The following is a 20,946-nucleotide window of genomic DNA, read 5'->3' on the forward strand; positions in this document are numbered from 1 at the left end:
GTAGGTACTCTATGAAAAATTCAACTGAAGTAGCAAATACAGGTACTACTTATCAGGGAAATAGGAGAAGGTATTGCATGTAACCAAGATCCTGATTCTCTGCATTGCAAAGCCCAAAAACGAGCCAAGTCCCTAGATGAATTAAAGATTAAGTCATTGTCAATTATTCTTTTGATATTGATATTATCCCAATTCTTCTGAAAATGTGGAATTGTTGGTCTTTCGTTCTCATTTTCTACATCCCAGACTGCTAAAGCTTCATCATAATGGTGAATAATAAGCTCATTATCCTTGGAATTTAGTAATTGAGAAACAAGCTTTTTAACACCATGAACTGAAGATAGGAACGCAGGGAGGCAAATATCGGAAATGCGGCGAATTCCCAGCCCACCAAATCTAATCGGTAAAGTGGACTGACACCATTGTAAATCAGTTAAACGTAAATTAAGTATTTTTTCTAAAGAAGATTTTAAAGAAGAATCAATGGAATTAACGTAATTATAAAATTTCCAAAAAGGTGTTGTTCTTAATAAAAAATTAAATTTTGGTATGAAAAGACAGTTCTTGATTAAGGTATAAGCCACGTGTCTGCTAAGAAATTCAGCTTTATTTAAAAGATTTTCAATTGTAATAATAGTTTTTTCGACAGTGTTTTGGAAGCCTTGGTCAAAGATTGGAGAGCCTAAAAGAGATAAACTTCCTCGGTCACAAATTTTAATACCTGGTGCTAAATTTTGAAATTCCTTTATGACTTTTAAATCTGTGTCTCCAGAACAGCAAAAGATCTCGCATTTGTTAAAGTTTAATTCAAGACCAATTTTTCTGGATAAATTGATAACTTTCTTAAAGTCGGACAAAACTACTTCTGGGTAATCAGCTAAGGTTCCATCATCTAAATACCAAATATTCAGTTCAGAATCTAAAGATAAAATAATTGGTTGAATGGCAAGACTAAAAATCATAGGACCACAAGGATCTCCTTGTTGAGCTCCAACAGAAGAAGAAATTAAATGATCACCAAAAAATAAAGTTGAAGGATTCCTATAGCATTGATAAAGATAAGGGTAAAGAAGTGGGGTATGACATTGGACTTCTTTTAGAATACAATCTCGTTCGACTGAGTTAAATGCGTTTTTGAAATCTAATTTAAGAACAACTTTGCCACGGTTTTGGTCGTTATTAACAAAGGTTCGTGTGGTATGAATTGCTGCTTCGCATCCTAGCTTAGTTGCAACTCCAAGTTGGTGTGGAGATAAATACGAATTTATAATATTACGACTTTGAAAACAAGCAAGCTTTGAAGTCAATCTTCGTAAACAGTTTCCTATAGCAATCGGTCTAATTCCTCCATCTTTCTTATGAAGGGCGCATAAAGACGCACCATATAATAAATGACAAATTTCTGAAGGAAGTTGGCCAGACAATAAAAAATTGCACAGTTTTGTTAAAGATCTTAGTGCCCGCTGACCTGCTTCGCCCGCTGACAAAGATATAATATCTTTTAAATATTGTGGTCTCATGCCATCTAAGCCTGGAGAAGAACCGGCAGGAAAGGAATTGATAGCTTCTCGAACGTTTTGTTCATTAACTATTAAAGAAAGGTCACCCGTTTTGAAAGCGTCTGGAAAAAAAAGTTCGCGAGATGGTGAAGGATGTTTTTTTTTTAATTCTTCAGCAACATCTTCATTGAATGAAGCTAATGAGTCATCCGAGGACAATAATTTAACAGCTCCTTTGATATCAAAATCGGCTACTTTTGCTTCCACTTTCTTAGCTAGTGATAAATGTGTTCGTCTCTTAGAAGTGGTTCGTATTTGAGGTATTTCAAAATTAGAAAGATTTTCTTTTATATGCTTATTCAATGACTTATCAGATTTCTCGGCTACATTGAAAGCTCTATAGGAGAAAAGCAAAAGATTCTCAAATGAAGAGATTGATTTGGTCGAAAGACAATTATTAATAATTGAACTTAATTTATCTGCAGCTAAATATCTAGAAGCTTTCGGCAATCTTCTAATAGTTGGTAGCTGATGTTTTAGATTAATAAGCAATTTTGTGATAGAAACGGTTGAAGAGAAATTAGAAGAAGTTGGTAGGTTACTATTTGTATGATACTTATCTACGTGAATTTTCAATCTGGAATTATCCTTAAAAGATTTTCCAGGACACAAATTACAATTTAATCTTTGTGGTCCACTAGAATGATTATCTTGAGATCCGAATTGCTTCTCATAATCCGTGGAATTAAATAGAGTGTTACTAATTTCTTCACTATTCCTTGTTGTTTCATTAATTTCTGAAGAAAATGATTTTGACGAAAACGATTGGCTCATTAGTCCATGAATCCTTGATCTATGAATTTTAAGGCCCTTTTCCTTTTTGAAATCTCTGTTGCAGTCTTCACATCGAAAAACTAATTTTTCTCCAGAAATTTTATGACACTTTTTCACATTTTTGAATTTATGTTCAAGATTAGCGTTCGAAGGACCTGCATCAGTTAAATCTTGATCACTTATTTTCCAATGTGTTGTTCGTAGACGAAATCTTGTGTCTTGGGGATATTTAAACTCAAAATAACTATTACTTTCTTCAAGAGAACTATCAAATGATGTTGACAGACGCATGGCACTCTTTTTTTTTAATGGTAAAATATTTTTTTAAAGAATTTATTATGAAATTTCGCAGGAAAAATTATTTCACGGTAAAAGCTACTTTGTGTAATATGTAGTTTTTATGTACCCTGAATAATTTGATAACATTTTTTTCACAATTCGTACAAAATAATCCATTTTAAAATTGCAAATTTCGATTCAAATAATTTCTGGTGGTATCGAATGAATCTTTGGTTGCTGATAAATGCACCAGTTAAATTTTAATAAAATTCGTCAATAAACAACGGGGGTATAAGGGGTGAAAGTCTTGGGTGTATAAGACTAAATAATGGAATCAGTTTGTTTGCCACATGTTGAGTTTATAGACATTTTAGTCCTTTTTATTAACGTTAAATTTATTATCTCCTTCAATTCTTAGCAATTTTTCGACCATTTTCGGTGATCTATCATAACAAAAGCTTGTAAACACCGGTCACATTGTTTTGACATAATGGGAGGCCATGATTTTTTTTTTAATTTGGGCACACTGTCTGATTTCCGTCACTAAAGTGGCTGACATGCGGACCTAAATCAACATAACATGTTGCTGAATTTCTCGCGATGTTTGAGTATTCTTCTTGCAAACTAGTAAAACTGACATCAATGCTCTAAACATTGACGCTATTTATAACCGCAAACAAAATTTTCATGGCCTCCCCTTATGCCAAAACAACGTGAACGCATTTTTTTTAAAGAATATTGAAATTAAAAAAGGGCAACACTTGAAACTGTTTATTTAAAATAAAATATTTTTGGGATAAAATTACAACAATTCATGCAGGTAGTTTCTATCACCTTATGGTGCAACACGCATTATCACATTCTCTTTATCATAGACCAATTACTAAAAATTACAGCTGTCTACAATATGCAATAACATAACAATACATAAAAAGTACAGTCAACTTTAAAACTATAAAATGATATGTATAAAAAAAATAATCATGAGATTAACACCTTTAAAATATGGTTACGTATTTGTAAAAATTTGTTTGAATAATACTTAATTCGGTGTATAACATATTACATAAAATCGTCGTCCACTTTAACAAAATTGTTATCTAATAATTCTTGGGCAGTCGCTCTGTCCTTGGGATTATGTTGGAAACACAATTCCAGAAAATCCAATCCTTCATCTATCATATCGTCGGGTGGATCGGGACTCTGTCCCATCCCTACTTTGAACATGATCTGATAATTAGAATCAAACTGTGCCCAAGGACGCTGCAAAATCATCACATTAATGAATTATAAATTTGATGAATGAAGATGTACCTTTCCCGAGGCCATTTCCACCACCACACACCCGACCGACCAAATATCCGCAGCCCTACCATGACCTTCGCTCATATTCCTCGTGAACACTTCGGGCGCCATGTACGCTGCAAATCCCTCGATTAATTAAACTCTACCATTACGAAAATCACATCGTACCTTGCGTCCCCACAAATCCTTGTAATTCCCCCGGCATGGTGCTGTGAGATTTAATTTTAGCTGCACATCCGAAATCGCCGATTTTCAGACAATTTCCGTTGTCCGTCAAGAAAATATTAGCTGTCTTGATGTCTCTGTGTACGATACCGTGATCGTGCAACACCGCCACTCCGGAAACTAGTTGAAAAGTGTATCGACGAATTAACAGCTCCGGTAGACCGTTTTCGCTCGCTGCCACTAGACTTTCCAGCGTTCCCTCGGCGCAAAACTCCATGAATATCAGCATTTCGTCCTGTTAAAAATTTATTTCCTCGTCAAATCCCCGAACATCGAGACGCACTCACCTTATGAACTTCGACGCCGTAATATCTGACTAAATTACGATGAACAATGCCTTCTAAAATTTTCATCTCTTCACCCACCCTTTTTATGGTATGAGTATCATTGTGCTGCAGCGGTAGCTCTTTGACCGCCATCATTTCTCCGGTTTTATTATTAACGGCGGTATAAACCTTGCCGAAACGGCCTTGCCCGATTTTGATGCCCCTCTGCCACGTGAAGGTCACCTCTCGCAGCCTCCTCTTAATGTGGATTTTCTCTACACCGCTGCTGCAACTCACCAGTTTACCGATTAGCTGTTGTTTTCTTAGTTTCTCATCCAGGTAAGTTTCCAGATTTTCGATGGATTCCAATCGAGCTTGCTTCCTCGTTAACCTCTCGCTCCCTTCATCTTTTCTCACGCTACAAAACAAAAAAAAATATGTGATTTTCGCAATCACGTCGTCCCGACACACCACTTACATGCTCGAATTGAAAGTGATAGCGTCTAAGCTGTCAGTCAGCGGAGACCCTTGCTCCATGCTAGTTTTGCGATTGTTAGATCTTTGGCTTTTGTATGTCGGTCGCGGACTCGGCGACGACCCTCTCGACCTGGCCCTGATGTGCTCCACGGAGGTCCTCGGTGAAGCCGAGTAAAACCCGGACTCCGGTGTGGACGGTGCCGTCGTTCCTATCACGTGACTTATGCACTCATCCATGTTACGTTTCAGATCTTCGAATTCTTCTTCAGTCAAATGGTTGGTGTTGCGAGGGTCGCAAACCGTCAAAAGAAATTCCAGTCCTTGATAGGCCCATCTCGGCCGCATTCCGCGCCCTCTTTCGCACCGCTCCGTCACAAACTTCATCCACAAATTAGCGAAATGTACCATGCTACGGGAGAGTTTCTCGCGGCCCCCGCTCGGCATGCTCTCGGACATTTCTTTGTAAAACTGAAAGATCACGAGTAAATTTTATGTAAACTGTGATGCATATTTTATTATACTTCGAATCCGAATCGATACCCTTGCATCAGGACTTCCCTTGTGCGATTCACGAGGGAAGTGCGCTCGATTTCTTCGAAGGAGTCCAAACTGACTCGATCGAATTCGGTCTGAATGCGACCGATGGCGTCGGGAATTGAACATTTTAAAGATATTATAGCGTGCTGAAAATCAACAATTTTTATTGACGGAATTAAGGAATTGTTGCGAACGTACTATTAGGTCCGTTCGTGAATCTTTAGGCATCTCATGTTTGAACACAGTTTTGCAGAATGCGATTGTCTTGATGCTCATTTCGCGTTCTTCCTTGCAGAGAGATTGAAGTTCGCGACATATGACGAAAAGTGTTTGTCTGGAAATAAGATATTTTGTTTGATAAAGTGAATAATCGACCGTATCAGGACAGTTGGCAAATAAAATTATTATTTTGAAGATGTTTTTTCCATTTTAGGTAAAATGCATTCACGTTGTTTTGGTATGATGGGAGGCCATGGAAATTTTGCATTTAATTTGGTACAGTTACAGGGTGTCTCAGCTAAGACTTTCGAGTCTAATAACTCAGTTATTTTCCAGCGGATTTTTGTGAAATTTAAAAAGTAGATATTTTAGACGGTGAAGAATAAAATCCCATTAATGCAATCACCCAAGTCTTGAAAACGTAATTTTTACATGCCTTTTTAAAATGTTGAATCAATTAAGATTTATATCAAAAAATTGATCGTCAATTAAAAATGCTGTTAGGAGAAACTCGTCCTTGAAAGACGTCTGGTTTGCAAGAAAAAAGAAAAAACTGTGTTAAACGTGACTGCCGATGCAAAAACGTAGACGCGTATGAAACAAACGCGCACTATCGCCGAATTTTGGTCACCCCTTTTCGTACAAATGCAGGTGACATATTTGACGGTTATTTTGCTAATCTTATAAACACTTACTAAGTTAAAGACAAGATTTGGACTTAATTTATTATATTGGATGCTTTAATCTTCCATAAAGGACTAAAACACGATCGGGATATTTTAGCAAAGTAATTTAGTTCACGTACGCTTCCTGTGTCTTCAAATAAATTGACGACTCTCTTAACCTTACATTTTGTAAAGCCTACATTTGGATAGTGTTCCACGAGAAAACGAACTGTGTCATTGAAGTTCTTATGACACTCTCCGTAGGCAAAAATATTGAAATTTCTGCCGCTGAAGTCTATTTTTAGAGTATTTTCAATAAATTTTTACAATTTGACGTTTCTAATAAAGTGCGCTCAATTTTGACAGACTTTAAAGGGGTGTACAAAATATTGCGTGGCAATTAATCATCAATTGTTTCAAAAGCTAACTGCTCAAATACCTTCAAATTTTACATTAAATTTTTAACGACAAAATCGAATCTTTTCGTTGAATCAGACAAGTGATTTACTTAATTGTTTGTGTAGACCCCTATTTTTTAGTGTTTAACAATCTAATAATAATTGCGCATAATGTTCGATAAAGGAAACATGTGTTAAAATTACATTTTTTAACTTGAGGTAATTTTATTATTACTAATTGAACCTTCACGGTCTAAAATATCTGCATTTTAAATTTCATAAAAATCCGTTGGCAAATAACCGAAATATTAGGCTCGAAAGTCTTAGCTGAGACACCCTGTATTTTTTTTTTAACTTTATAAAAACCAGACTGTTACCCTAAAATCCGGAGCGCGTTCCAAAATACTCTGGGTAGGTATAAAGGTTACCCAAACACCGTTCATAAATTAAAATTGGGGAAATAAAAAGAAATAAAAGTGGCATGTCAAATATTTTTAGTCAAATAAACTGGCACTCGAGAACAAAAAGATTGGCCACCGTTGGTTTAGAGTGACACAAGAAGTGTGCCCATGTTACCGATGTCTAGCGGTGCGGGAAAAATTACCCATACGTCAGATTTAAAAAAAATAGACTAATGATCGTTTGCACCGACGTTCCTTATTTTTAAATCAAGCTTAAAAACAATTGTTGCTACGATTTTAATAATTGTAACCAAGGTTTAAAGCTCTTCTTAATTTTAAATTACGACGGTGCAAACGACTACAAAGCCTGATTTCTGAAAACAATTTTATTGGGCCAGTTAACTCTCCGATAAATACAAAAATTATGTAATGTGATTGGTTACTTTCTAGCGTTTTTATAGCAACGCTTGATTTAACGGGACTTTTAGTTATTGGGCCGTTTCCAGGCATATTAGGCATTCACGATCTTTTTCGGACCGAGTTGGCTATGACCATCTAGTGTTTTTGTTGACAGTAGCTCGGTGATAACTGATAACTAACTAAAGGAAATTGACACTTTTTGTGTTATGTTAGGTTGTTTTCAGTTTAAGGTTATATTTTCTGAATAGGTACGGTCGATGGACAAATAAAACTGGGACACTTAAAATTTAATCGATGTAAATCAGACTATTGAATTGTCAATATATTTTACAGTGTCTATATAATATGTCATACCAAAGTTAACCTATTTGTAATAAAGCCGTAATTAAACGATGAAAATTTGTAAATTTTGAATTTATGTGATTGTCATTTTTGTCCCAGTTTTATTTGTCCATCGACTGTACATTGTTGCCGGATCTCTTAAATCTGGTCTGTCGTTTTTAAATTGGAAGTAGCATCGTTTAATGGAATTTTTTTGTCATATATTAGTTATTTAATAAACTAGATTATTAATCGCCCATTAACAAACGAGTTGATTACAACATTTTTTCGTTGACCGCACTCTTTTTTTTTGTAACAAAATTTGAAATTAATACCAAATCAAAACCAATTTCATCTTTTTCGATAAAGATGAGACCTTATAAAATATTTTCATCCTCAGGGTGGGCCATTTTAAAATTTTTCAACACTTTCTATTCACTTTTCCACAAAGAGTGTCAGAAGACAATAACGTCAACTCCATACACTTTCAATTTCACGTAAAAATCACGTTTGCTAAAATATGACATGCGAATTATAACCAAAAAGGTCGGCATTTGAAAAAGTGAATTGCAATTTGTGAATTCGTTATTGTACAGTTATGGAGCTATATGCCGTTCACGATTATTTTAAACACGCAGCAGGCCATGATATTTTTTTGTTAGATTGGCGCCAGGTCCTGTCATATGACGTTTCGTTTTTAAATATTCGCATTGTTGTCAATTCCGTCATTAATTTAGTTAATAAGAATTTACCCAGAACTGCCCTACAAATATGTGTTTCATTTCAATTACAATTTTACGATCATTGTTCCTAATGCGTTCAATTATGTAAAAAATGTAACAACCTGGGAGCAGTGTTCCGTTGAATTATAACCTAAAATATATTTATCGTGACAAATCACAATACTGCCAACTAAAATGTCAGATTTTCATAGATAGCCCGAATTTGAAATAATCGTGAATGGTATATAGAAAATCCTGCTGCACTACCTGCTGCAGTGTTGGTAAGTGCAAACAATGCATGTTCGAGTTACCAGCTAAAACGTCATAAACAGTTACTTAATGAAAAAGTGTGTATTAATTAATGAGGTCTATTAATACACCATATTTTAGACAAAATAATTCATTACTATTGAAATTAACAAACGGTAAACGAAAATAGTTATTTAATAAACTAGTTTGTTAATGAAGGCGATTAATAATCCAAACTGTTTAAAGCACGAACGAGTGTAGCGAGTGAGTGCCTTTAATAGTTGAGATTATTAATCGCCCATTAACAAATGAGTTGATTACAAAATTTTTTCGTTGACCGCAAACTTTTTTTTTGTGACAAAATTTCAAATTAAAGCCAAATCAAAACCAATTTCATCTTTTTCGATAAAGATGAGACCTTATAAAATACCTTCATCCTTTTTTTGTCCTCAGGGTAGGCCATTTTTAAATTGTTCAACACTTTCTATTCATTTTTCCACAAAGAATGTCAGAAGACGTCAACTCCATTTACATTCAATTTCACGTAAAAATCACGGTTGCTAAGAAAACCTAGTTACCTTTGAAAAATATGACATGCAAATTATAACCAAAAAGATCGGCTTTTGAAAAAGTGAATTCGTAATTGTGCAGTTACGATACGGAGCTATAAAATATAGAAAACCCTGCTGCACTACCTCCTGCAGTGTTGGTAAGTGCAAACAATGCATGTTCGAGGTTGTTTATACATCAAAATATCATCAAAACGTCAAAATCGCAAGAATCGTTGATTAATGAAAAATAGTGTATTAATGAGGTCCATTAATACACTAGGTATATTTTAGACAAAATAATTCATTAATATTGAAATTAACAAGCGGTCAGCGAAAAAATATCATAAGTGGTGAAATTTTTTCGGAAAAATTTTCAGATTGTACTTACGAGAGTCTGTTGCATATCAATTTATCGAGTGGCATTATTAAAAACAGGAGTCGCAGACGGGTGGTTTTTGATTAATGTTATGAGATAAATTGGCAACAAACTCCAGTAAATCAATCGTAAAATTTTGCCAGACAAAATTTCACCACGAATAGTATTCGGAGGGCTATTTCATGAATAAAACTATAGTCCTACAGAAACTCTAGTAGAATTCGACTTTGGTTGTAAATTTAACAACAACCGAAGAATAAGATTTTATCATCAAGTAATAACCTTTGTCATAAATACCACTACCATTACCTGTAACATCCCTGCCTGAAGCTAGCATTGCGAACCCCAAACCGACGACCCTCATTACCATTTATCAGTAGGATTATTGCTGCAGCATAAAATTCTATTTTTCCGGTGACAAATATAAATTTACAACCAAAGTAGAATTCCACTAGAGTTTCTGTAGGACTATACATACCTATTTTCAAATGAAATGAAACAACTGACAAAAATATTTAAAATGACAAAAGTTTTTTAGACCGTGGCCATAGATGTAAAATTTTATCACTCGAAAACTGGCTTGGTTTCGATTTTGTTTCGCAAATATCCTGGCTCATTGGCTCTAAATACGGCGTGATCAACAATGACTGTCTGAAAAGAAAAAATCATAGCCAACTTGGCCCCAAAAAGATCGTGAATGCCTAAACAAGTATAGTAAAGCTGTCTGTTGAATTAGGTTATGTTTTTCTAAGTTTCTGGTTATTAATAGCGTCAATGTTGAGTGCATTGTTGTCAGTTTTACTAGTTTGCAATAGAAGAATACTCAGACATCGCGGAAAAATCAGCACTTTAAGTGACGGAAATCAAACAATGTGTCCAACGTTAAAAAATAAATCATGGCCTCCCATTATGCCAAAACAACATGAACGGTGTTTATTTTCTTTCCGAAATTTGGATTTTATAACGTAATGTCATGCTTGACGGAAACGTACAGCGTAAATAACAAGAGACCTTCAATTAAGTGGTCGTCATATAATTCCACGTACTTTTTTTGTTGTAATTTACTCAAAAGTCGTCAGTGTCAGCAATAAATTATTGTAGATTAGAGTAATAAAATTTTGGTGATTCTTGACAACCTATCTTAAATATTTATGTTATCTATGAAAAAAGCAGCCGACCAAAAATGCAACAATAAATTTTTTAAATTTATGCTGTACATGCAACGCATATTGTAGAGATCCAAATTTGTAAAAGTAAATACAAAAGTAATCATGAGACAATGATGCTGGCGGAAGTCGATTATAATGTGCTTGCTTCCGCTCATTTTAGTTACAAATAACTGAATGATTAAAGACTTGCGATAGTCTCATGTAAATCGTTTAGTCTGCGGTTCTCCAACTGTCTTGATATTACCCACAGGGTAAACGGTTAAGATGTTACAGCTTAATGTTACTTACTTAATTTGATTTTTATCATCGCTAGGCATGTTGGACAAGACTTCTTCGACACGGTCACGCAATCTTTCGGAGACAGTTTTCAGAATAGTACACAAAATGAAACAAAACTTCTTGCCCAAAAGTTCAGACCCGCCTGGAATATGTTTGATCACCTCACACGAAAAATGCCACTCTTCCTCTAACAAATTCTTTTGGAACGTCTCGTGGTGCAATAACGCCCACTGCTCCAAATAGTCTAAATAGTCACTAAAAACCCGTAACATGCACTCATTGTAGTCTTTCAACTTGTCTTCAAAAGCGTCACTTGGCTCTTTAGTATCGGAAATCGCACCGTCGATGTATTTCAGAAGTTTGTCCTTTTGGTGAGTCGAAATCTTGAGACCTTCTTTGAGCTCCCTCATCAACTGTCTCACACTCAACGGCGACGGATTCTCGGGCTTCTGCTCCAAACGCATTTTTAAAAATTCGTGAATCAATTTCAAAGGTATAGCGGCGAGAAAAAGAAAGATCGCTCTGTATGAAGGCAAATTCAAGGATTTAGCTTCGGGACTGCACGATCCGTACCGCTGCAGTTCCTCCTCTTCCGACTCGCACATTGTTTTGGAGAAAATGTCGTCAGTTTCTGGTTTGACTAACGTGAGTTGAACTTTTCGCAACACTAATACTTGGAGATTGTCTAAAAAACTCAGACTTTTCTGGAGGGAACGTGTTTTCAAGATGTTTTCAATGTATCTCCTGTACGGCGAAAATTTGCTGTCAGACTTATTGACGCTCAAGAATGGGAACGGAACGAAAGTAAACGTTGTATCCCAACCATTCTTCGAGTCGTAAATGGAATCATTAACAGATGAGGACGAGCTGTTGTTACTGTCTGAAGGACTGTTAGATTCGTTGCAACTTTTGTCATCATCTCGAATAAAACTTTGGTTCGTTTTGTTTTCCAACAGTTTGACTAAAATCATCAACTTCAATCGCTGCTGCATCGTCATGTTGTACCATAAACTGATTGCTTTGACTCTAGCTATAAATTCGGGACTGTTGTAGAGTGGATAAAGCTCGGCGAAAGCATGACCGGAAGGAAACAGAGCTTCGACTGCTGATAACCTTTGCATCAACTCGTCGACATCCTTGAGAGCTTCATTCTGAGCCTCTAGACACGCTCCACAGTAAATCGAGTAACATCCAGAACAATCGTCCTCCACGCCACTGTCGCTATTTTGCGTCGAATAACATTTCAAATGCCGCTGGAACCGATACGTCATGATGTCGTGCAGGAGCGGGTCAACTTTTTCTCGTTCCGTACAAAGATAACTATCCTCTTCACTTGGGGTCCGTTCTGCGTGAAACGCTTGTAATTCGAGCCAAATCAAATCTTTTATTTCATTTTGCCACAAATGTTCCTCCCTGCTTAACTACAAATGCAAATTATTAAAGATTAATTTTAAAAATATACTGAAACACCTACTACTCTGCGATGATTCTTTTCAGGATGTTTATCGTATCCCATACGAATCAGCATTGAAAAAGTGTTGTAAAATTCCGCGCGATTCTCAGAACATTCCACATTAATGACATTGTCAGTCTTGTTTTCTGAATCTGCCTTTTTCATTTTCGAACATGGGACTGTACGGCCCGACAAACTCATAAATCTCTTACAGCTTTCAATCTGGTAACTGGGTTGTGGGGTTTTTGGGGGTTTGTAGTCATGGCCCTTGTCAGACGCGGCTTGCGCGCTCGCAATGTCCAACTTCAGGTCGCGTTCTGATCCTCGCAGCATCTTCAACTGACGTTTATTTGTCCTTTTCGAACCCTGGTCAGAGTCATTCTCAGCTTTGGCCACCAGTTCCTCGAACATGCTGCTCACTGTATTTCGCCTGTTGAGCGTGTGCTTGGATTTCACAGTCTTCGGAGATGACATGTTGGCACTGCAATGTTGAATGTGAGAGGTGGGGGGTGGTGTTTTCTACAAATTCTTACCCTGAATTTCTTTGTTTGCGCTCGCGATTTTTACGTAAAATTTTTGTCCTCGGAGGTGTTTTGCTGTACAGGTCGTAGTCACTCAGGTCATAGTCTTGGTCTACGGGGCTGTAATCAGCCATTACTTCTTCTAAAGTTGGTGTTATAATATACAATTAAATTGCGTAATATAACAACCCTTACTGCAATTTACTAAAGTATTCATTACTTATATCACTCATCATAATTATAATCTCTTACGGTAAACAAATTAACTCGATAACACTAATGACAAATACTCACACATTTTATCAACGTTTACATAACCTATCAGCGAGAATGGATGCAGTTTATTATTTCATGATGTCATAAATCACCGTAAGAACTGATTGACACTTCTCTCGATTATTTATTACTTTTGCATATTGAAACGGATCAACTTCTTGTATTGTTTACAAATCGACAACACTCACAAACGCACGCACAACCCCTTATTGCATTGCGAATATTGCGATTGCGGTAAACACTAAACAGCCATAAACAGCTGCTGACAGTTGACGTATGACAGGCGACTGACGTAATTGTTAATGACCAATCAGAAGTAAGAATTTTAAGCTGTTAAAAATCACTGATTGGTTGATCTTAAAACCTTCAAATTTCAAAACAACAATTTTCAATAAAGAAAACATATTAATTTGAAAATTAGCGATAAAGTGATTTATAAAAAGCAACTAAATGTACATCTTCAATATGTATTGTAAAAAAAAGATTAAACATGACCCGCAAGTGACGTAAATTTATAAATTTAAAATAACCAATGTTTTTTGTCACCTTCCTAATAGTCATTTTAAAATTGAAACATTTTTGATAAAATTATCTTAATTTACACTTTATTTATACCACAAGAGTGAAATTTAGTCGATTATGAACTACTTGAACAATATGAACAAATTAACTGACAATAAAATGTTGTTGAACTGATTTGTCTTAAGTAAAATGTAAGTGAACTTCATACTACAGCGTAGTTTCATTAGATGTATACTTATATATTCTACTTAAATGTCAGACTGAAGTTTTTGAACAATACACGCAAATTTATAACAATTAAAATTTTTTCTTGTTTGTTAAATTAAAAATATGTGAAGCACCTGTTTCTTCCCATAATTTGACTTTTTAAATGTCAAATCACCCGTTAATTATCACCATTACTTCCTTTCCTTCTGGTCTTACAACGATCTAAATTTCCTTGATGTAAAATTAATTAGTTTTACAGCAATTAACGGTACTAATGGTATACGTGCAACAATATAATTTTCACAAGATGATAATTTAGACAGTCACTTGAGGAGTGTCATCTTTAATGCATAATCATCAGAATTATTTATTTTATTCACAATTGGGTAGTCGTCTCAGTTATCTGAAAAACACCTGAGTTTACGGTTGTATTCTAAAGAATGCTTTCAAGTCTGTAAAGTCGCAGCAATGACGGGTTTAGTAAAGAGATCTTTCAGATTTCATTTGATCGTTATGCGAACACTTGGACTGTATCCACCCAAGAGATACAGGAATTTATACAAAATTCACGCTTACATAATGCACATATTCTTCATAATCCCTATGCCGACGTTGGCCGCAGTTTACCTTTTAGTAACCGAGAATGTCACTTTGGAACAAATATCCGACAGTGCTTTTTTAATTTGTCAGATTGGGTGTTTTATTGTAAAGCTCTTGCCGTTCATTAACAATCACGAACAAGTTCGACGCACTATTTACCATATAGAGCATCCTTTGTTCGTGATGTACTCGAAGAAGCAAGAAGTAATGATCATCGAATGCATTAAAATTTGCAAACGGAACTGTCGGATTTTTCTGGGTTGTTGTCTTACTACTTTGACCCTCTGGGCAATCAAGCCGTTCTTGCTTAAAGAGTGTAAACTGCCACTACAAATCTGGTGGCCTTTTGATATCACGAAAGGGCCGAAAGTGTACTTTCCGGCTTTCGTCTATTGTGTATTGGGTTTGTATTCAAGTAATTTTGGAGGCGAAAACTGAAGAGGAGTTTTAGGAATTGCAAATGGGGCAGTTTCGAATGGTGTGATTGATCCGTTGATAGCGGGATTAGCAGGACATGCAACGGCACAGCTTCAAATATTGAAAGATAATTTACAAAATGTTGCAGAATATGCTGAAGAAATGATGAGTAAAATGGATGGTGAAGTAAATGATACGGTTAGGGACAAAATAATCTACGACAGAATTAAGCTGAGTGTAGAACATCACAGTGAGATTTTAAGGTATTAAAAGTAGGTATGTACTTGTCGCGGTTGTAATCATTTTTTAAATAAAATTTCAGATTTGTCGACATGTACGAAGAAACATTTTCGTCGGTTGTTTTCATACAATTCTCGGCAAGCGTTGTTGTTATTTGCGTTTCTTGTTTACAAATGAGTGTGGTGAGTTTCGGTAGCTTTTGAAAAAAATGTCATTGACAGAATGCAAATTTTTAGGTTTCACCAATGTCCGTTAGTTTTATTTCTATGTTTTTATTTCTAGTCACAATGCTTTCAGAAATTTATCTTTATTGTTATTATGGGACCACATTGTTTGAAGAGGTTTCCTATACTACAAAACGTAATTTTGCTGATCATTTGTACATTATCTATGTTTTAGAATAATTCTCTGGCACAGGCTATTTATCTGGGGACGTGGTATGAATTCGATGCAAGATCTAAAAAAGCATTAATAATACTAATGGAACGTTCAAAAAGACCAATGATTGTTACTGCTGGAAAAATTCTTGACTTATCCTTAGAAACTTTTACTACGGTACAATTTTCATGATGTGTGATGATCGGACTAGACAAGTTTGAACGAGTAATTTTTTAGATTTTGCGAAGAGCCTATTCCTTGCTTGCAGTTCTTAAAAATTATTAAAGAGTGGATTTCTCTTTTTGGTCCATATTAATCCCTGCAAGATTTACGACACAAATTATGAAATTTTAGGTTTCACAGTTAGCTTATAATATGCGGCACTTAGGCCCGTATTCACCAACGCCAGTTAAAGTTAACTGTAGGTTAAAATATACGAAAACATTGTTATAACAATAGGTAACTAAAGTAACGAAGTATTTTAACCTACAGTTAACGTTAACTGGCGTTGGTGAATACAGCCGTTAGTTGTTTAAACAAATTATTTACATATGAATTCTTGTTTTACTAATTTGTTATCCTTTGTACGATCCCTTACTGAACATTTTGAAGGATATGAATAGATACGTATAAAACTTCTCCAAGGTACCGATTTTATTTTGATTTTTGCCTTTTCTAATACATTTAAAATGTGAAATGATATGACATAGCAAATTGAACTTTCTATTGGTCTTCCATTTTTTCTGATCAATCTAGAGAAGTTGTAGCTGACTGGCATGGCGTTGGGATCGGACTGATGTCTTTTGGTGGTTTCTTTTAGTTGTTAAATTAACAAAATCTATTTAATATGACAATGATGAATGATGATGTTAGGTTCCTTGAAATTAATCAGAAGAATTGTTTCAGAACCTATGACTATTCTTTTCTTGGGATGTACAGGGTGTTAGTGAAAGGTGTGGCGAAATTTTAACCACGAGCTACTGGCTTCATGTAGAACTCGGAAAAAATATTTAAAAAATTCTATATCAAAAAATAAAATGACATCTATTTTTTGAGCTACAATTTTTTTAAATAGCTTTTAGTCTTCTACGTTGTCCTACAACCTCGTAGGTAAAATTTCGGCACATTTTAAAAATACACCCTGTTTATCACGGCACGTGTCATTCGATACGCCGAAATCTTAATATGCCATCATATTTTCGTCTTTTCCCTTGATCCGTTTCTCAGTCTGCCATTGTGTAAATATTTACAATTCTTTCTGGTATCGTAATTTTGATTTCGTAGGCACCATTTGGTACTTCGCAGCACTTGCCTCGTCCAGGACATTACCAGGAACATAGAATTCTTCAACATTCATTTCCACAACGTGTACACAATCACTTTATTCACTTTATAAAACTTTGTGTAAGAGAATTTTAAAAACGCCAACGATTCTGCACCTGGATATCGATGATTGGGTGTTATCATCACAACTGGCTGACCAAAAGTTGCGAGAGATAAGGGACATCTTGAAGAGGCCTCCGTCGACAGCATATGAACACGGCGTATACAAAAACTATGCACTGCGAAGTGAAAGGGTCTACCGGATTACCGTGAACGGAATTCAGTGGGTGGTTCCAAAGGGAATGCGCCGGCAGGTGGTTCAACAAGTGCACGACGAGGGCGGGCACTTTTCAACGGAGAAGACGCTGCGGAAATTGAACGAACGCTTTTGGTTTCCCGGGATGTGGAAGTACATAGAGAAATACATCTCGGCGTGTATTCCTTGTCTGTACAAGAAACTATCATCAGGACGCAAGGAAGGTTTTCTCCATTCGATTCAAAAGGAGCCGGTGCCGTTTCACACAATCCACGTGGACCACCTGAGGCCTTTCAAAAAGACAAAGCATGGGAACTGCCACCTGATCGTCGTCGTGGACGGCTTTACCAAATTTCTCCTCTTGAAGGCGGTGAAGTCGACGAAAACCCGGCTCGTGATCAAGTTCCTATCGGAAGTCATCTCGACTTATGGGTCACCGTTCCGCGTCATCACGGATAAAGGTACCGCATTCACGGCGAAGAAATTTCGGCAATTCTGTGGAGCGCACCAGATCCATCACGTAGAAGTTGCCGTCGCGACACCACGTGCCAATGGGCAAGTTGAAAGACTCAACCGCAGCGTGCTAAATGCTTTGTCGACGACCAGCAAAAGTGAGGATACGTGGGACACAGTCGTAAATAATGTACAGTTCGCCATCAACAACACGGTAAACAAAACTACGAACAGAACACCCAGTGAATTGTTGATGGGGTACAAGCCGAATCCGAGTGGATTGTTTAAGGTGATTCCAGATTTAAATGACGTTAGTCGGGATCTAGAGGCCTTGAGAAAAGAGACGCAGGTGCGAATCGCTGCCGAGCAAAAGCATCAGAAGAGGTACTTCGACGAGAGGCGAAAATCACCCCATCAATACCAGGTCAACGACCAAGTGTTGGTGGCGACAAATCCGACCGCTGATGGTTCTAGCCGCAAGCTGACGGACAAATTTATGGGACCATTAGTAGTGACAGGGATACTACCCAACGACCGCTACCTCGTGGAAGACCTCCCAGGGTCAGTGCGAAGCGCCAGAGCGAAATATCGGAATGTGGTGGCCGTGGACCGAATGCGCCCCTTTGTCGTAGCTGGAGACCTATCAGAATCTTCGGAAGAAGATGACGGAAATGACCAGGTGGCCCAGCTGGGGTGAATGAACTCGAGTGATAAAGTTTATGGCCTGTCAAGTGTCCGTGTGCGAACGACCACGAATTGATGAGTGCGGGTTAATATTAAGCAATGTCCATAATTATTTGCGTTTCTATATTTTTGTTTATCTACTATTTCTTTATGTTTAATGTTGAAATGTTCTGAGTGATGTCAACTAGAGTAATAAAACAAATTTCAGCAAAACATATCTTCTCATTTCTCAAACTTCTGCGACTATCTATTTCTTTTAATTTTTACGATTTCTCGACTTCCTCCCGATCACCTTTATTAAACGACAAATTCTAAAGGGTGGCATGAGTCCCATGGCAATGTTAGCACTAGCGTAGTTAGCACAGTTAGTAGGCTGATCAGCAAGTAGCAATAGATGTAGATGTTACGATACTAAGGTAAATTCACAATCTCGGGACGAGATTTATGTCAGGTTGGCCGAATGTAAGAGAATTTTAAAAACGCAACAGAAAAACTACCTCTTCCACCCGAAACATATGGCTCATAAATTATGTTCTGAAAGGTCCTTGACTCGGGGGTGATTTTTACCAGGGGCAAGACAGTGACGCGTGGCAGCTGGAACGGAGAGGAGCTGTTCGAGACGTACGGGTACGAGAGTGACGTCAGGTGAATAATTGTGCCCCGGAAGTGGTGTAGTGAATTAGACTAGTGATAGCCGGTAATGGAGATACAGTTACCAGGTGTGTCGGTAACTGGGTGATAGCAGGTTGGGTAACCTGGGCTATAGATCAGTACCTCAATGCGTAAAACCTCGAGCAGTACCATGGTATAATTCCTGAGCACCGGATGTCCGGGTGAGGCATCTTTGGCTCATGACACGGCACGGCCGTTGACTGGGCGCGTCCGTAGAGACGGCCGGTGGTGACAACCAAATGTAACAGATCATACGTTGCGGATTGTAAGGTTATGAGGTCAGCCCGGTCCCCAGGTACTGAGGGGACAGTGTAACGTATGGAAGGGAGCTATCGCGCTCTCACGCTGGCATTGGCGGCCTTCTTCTGTGGAGGCTGCGGGCGGGCTGTGCACCCCAAACTGCACACGGGGCCATTACAGGTGCTACTAGAACATCCAACGCAATCCCGGAACGTAGCGCTCGGAAGACGACGCCCGTGGTTCGAGCCCCTCATCATGTTAGAAGCTAGGGGGAGGAATCCCCCGGGTGAGTCACTGTATGACCTTGATTCGCGACAGATGTGTCAGGTGTTTATAATTTACATGTTTGCACCGACCCATTGAGTAAACCCGAGTCCGGACCTGTGCTTTACCGATTGAATGACTGAATGAGGTGGAGGTGAGTCCGATTGTAGATTATCGTATGACTGTAGCTGAGATTGTCTAATTTAATGTGTACCGATGAGTCTGATCGATTAATTATCAAATATTGAGGGATAACGCCCTTGGGCAAAAAACCAAGTCTCACATTTGTTTATTTTAAATTTTATTTTTTTCCATAGCAACAGATCTCTCCGAAAGTGTGATTTATTTATTTTATTTTGATTTAAAATTTTGGATGTAAAGTTACAAACTCATTTTCTAAAGAGGTATCTAAGGTATCGAACAAAACCAAATACAGCACTCGAGAGTAAAGCCGCTTTTGTTCACTTGAATTGCATCGTCCACTCCGCTGCGCGTCGTGGCCGAACATGCAATTCGCGTGAACAAAAGCTTTACCTTCCTCTCTCGTAGTGTAAATGACTATTTCGCACACTTTTAGCTTAGAGAAATTTTTGCGCGATTGTACTCTATTTGCTTGTTTACTACGTCTGTTCCCAAGACGGTAAACTCTGTTTACTCGTTGCTAACGATAAACTCGACGGTAAGTAATTTTTGGTGTTCTAGAACGGTAAGTAAAGTTTATTCCAGTGGCGGCTTCTCCGAGGAGGCAACGGAGGCAGTGCCTCCCCAAATAAAATTAAATAAAAAGAAAATAAAAAATATAATACTTAATTAAATATTATATTAAATCATATTATATAAATAATAATATCTTCATAAGAAGATATTTGCTTATAAATGATAATTATTCTCTTAAAAATGTGTTAAAAGAAGATTTTAGCGGTTAGCATTTGTTGCTTTTGTCGGCCGGAGGCAGAGTTTAATTTAGCGCAGCATTGTTCGCCACTAAGCGGACGAAAATGCATGGAAATGCGCCTAACTAGCATCGACGCTCTCGGAATAAATCGTTTTGTGCCCGAGAAATGACTTCGGCCGGAGGCTTGCCTTGTTTACAGACGTCACGATTCATGTACATATGACCATCGCGGGAACGAACGATGTTGGGTCTCGAACTGTAGCTGAGTTCTAACGAGTCTTGACTCTTGACCACGCACCGGTGGTCGTTTACAAGTGTAGATTGTAGGTGCTCGTTTGTTTTTGTTTTGGATT

At 37.2% G+C, this 20,946-nt stretch overlaps 2 protein-coding genes across 6 annotated transcripts; one reads left to right on the forward strand and one right to left on the reverse strand.

The window, feature by feature from the left end:
- Positions 1–3,368: 3,368 nt before the first annotated feature.
- On the reverse strand, positions 3,369–13,677 carry Mekk1 (mitogen-activated protein kinase kinase kinase 4). Of its 5 annotated transcripts, none has more exons than XM_069054703.1 (11): positions 13,461–13,677; positions 13,179–13,286; positions 12,667–13,126; positions 11,202–12,613; positions 5,621–5,756; positions 5,407–5,568; positions 4,887–5,353; positions 4,430–4,826; positions 4,086–4,377; positions 3,927–4,033; positions 3,369–3,875 (listed from the first exon to the last, which is right to left on the reverse strand). In XM_069054703.1, the coding sequence occupies exons 3-11, from the start codon at positions 13,117–13,119 to the stop codon at positions 3,675–3,677; spliced, it is 3,627 nt and encodes a 1,208-aa protein (XP_068910804.1). In that variant the 5' UTR covers positions 13,120–13,126; positions 13,179–13,286; positions 13,461–13,677; the 3' UTR covers positions 3,369–3,674. The 5 variants fall into 5 exon arrangements, with proteins under 5 accessions (XP_068910804.1, XP_068910803.1, XP_068910802.1 ...); XM_069054702.1 differs by having other exon boundaries at positions 13,179–13,308; XM_069054701.1 differs by having other exon boundaries at positions 13,179–13,360.
- Positions 13,678–14,238: 561 nt separating this feature from the next.
- LOC138135809 (odorant receptor Or1-like) lies at positions 14,239–16,200 on the forward strand. The gene is made up of 6 exons (XM_069054734.1): positions 14,239–15,174; positions 15,223–15,451; positions 15,511–15,610; positions 15,665–15,769; positions 15,828–15,983; positions 16,044–16,200. The coding sequence occupies exons 1-6, from the start codon at positions 14,640–14,642 to the stop codon at positions 16,089–16,091; spliced, it is 1,173 nt and encodes a 390-aa protein (XP_068910835.1). The 5' UTR covers positions 14,239–14,639; the 3' UTR covers positions 16,092–16,200.
- The last annotated feature ends 4,746 nt before the right edge of the window (positions 16,201–20,946 follow it).

The sequence above is a fragment of the Tenebrio molitor genome, chromosome 7 (genome assembly GCF_963966145.1).
Source record: "Tenebrio molitor chromosome 7, icTenMoli1.1, whole genome shotgun sequence".
Classification (NCBI taxonomy): Eukaryota; Metazoa; Arthropoda; class Insecta; order Coleoptera; family Tenebrionidae; genus Tenebrio; species Tenebrio molitor.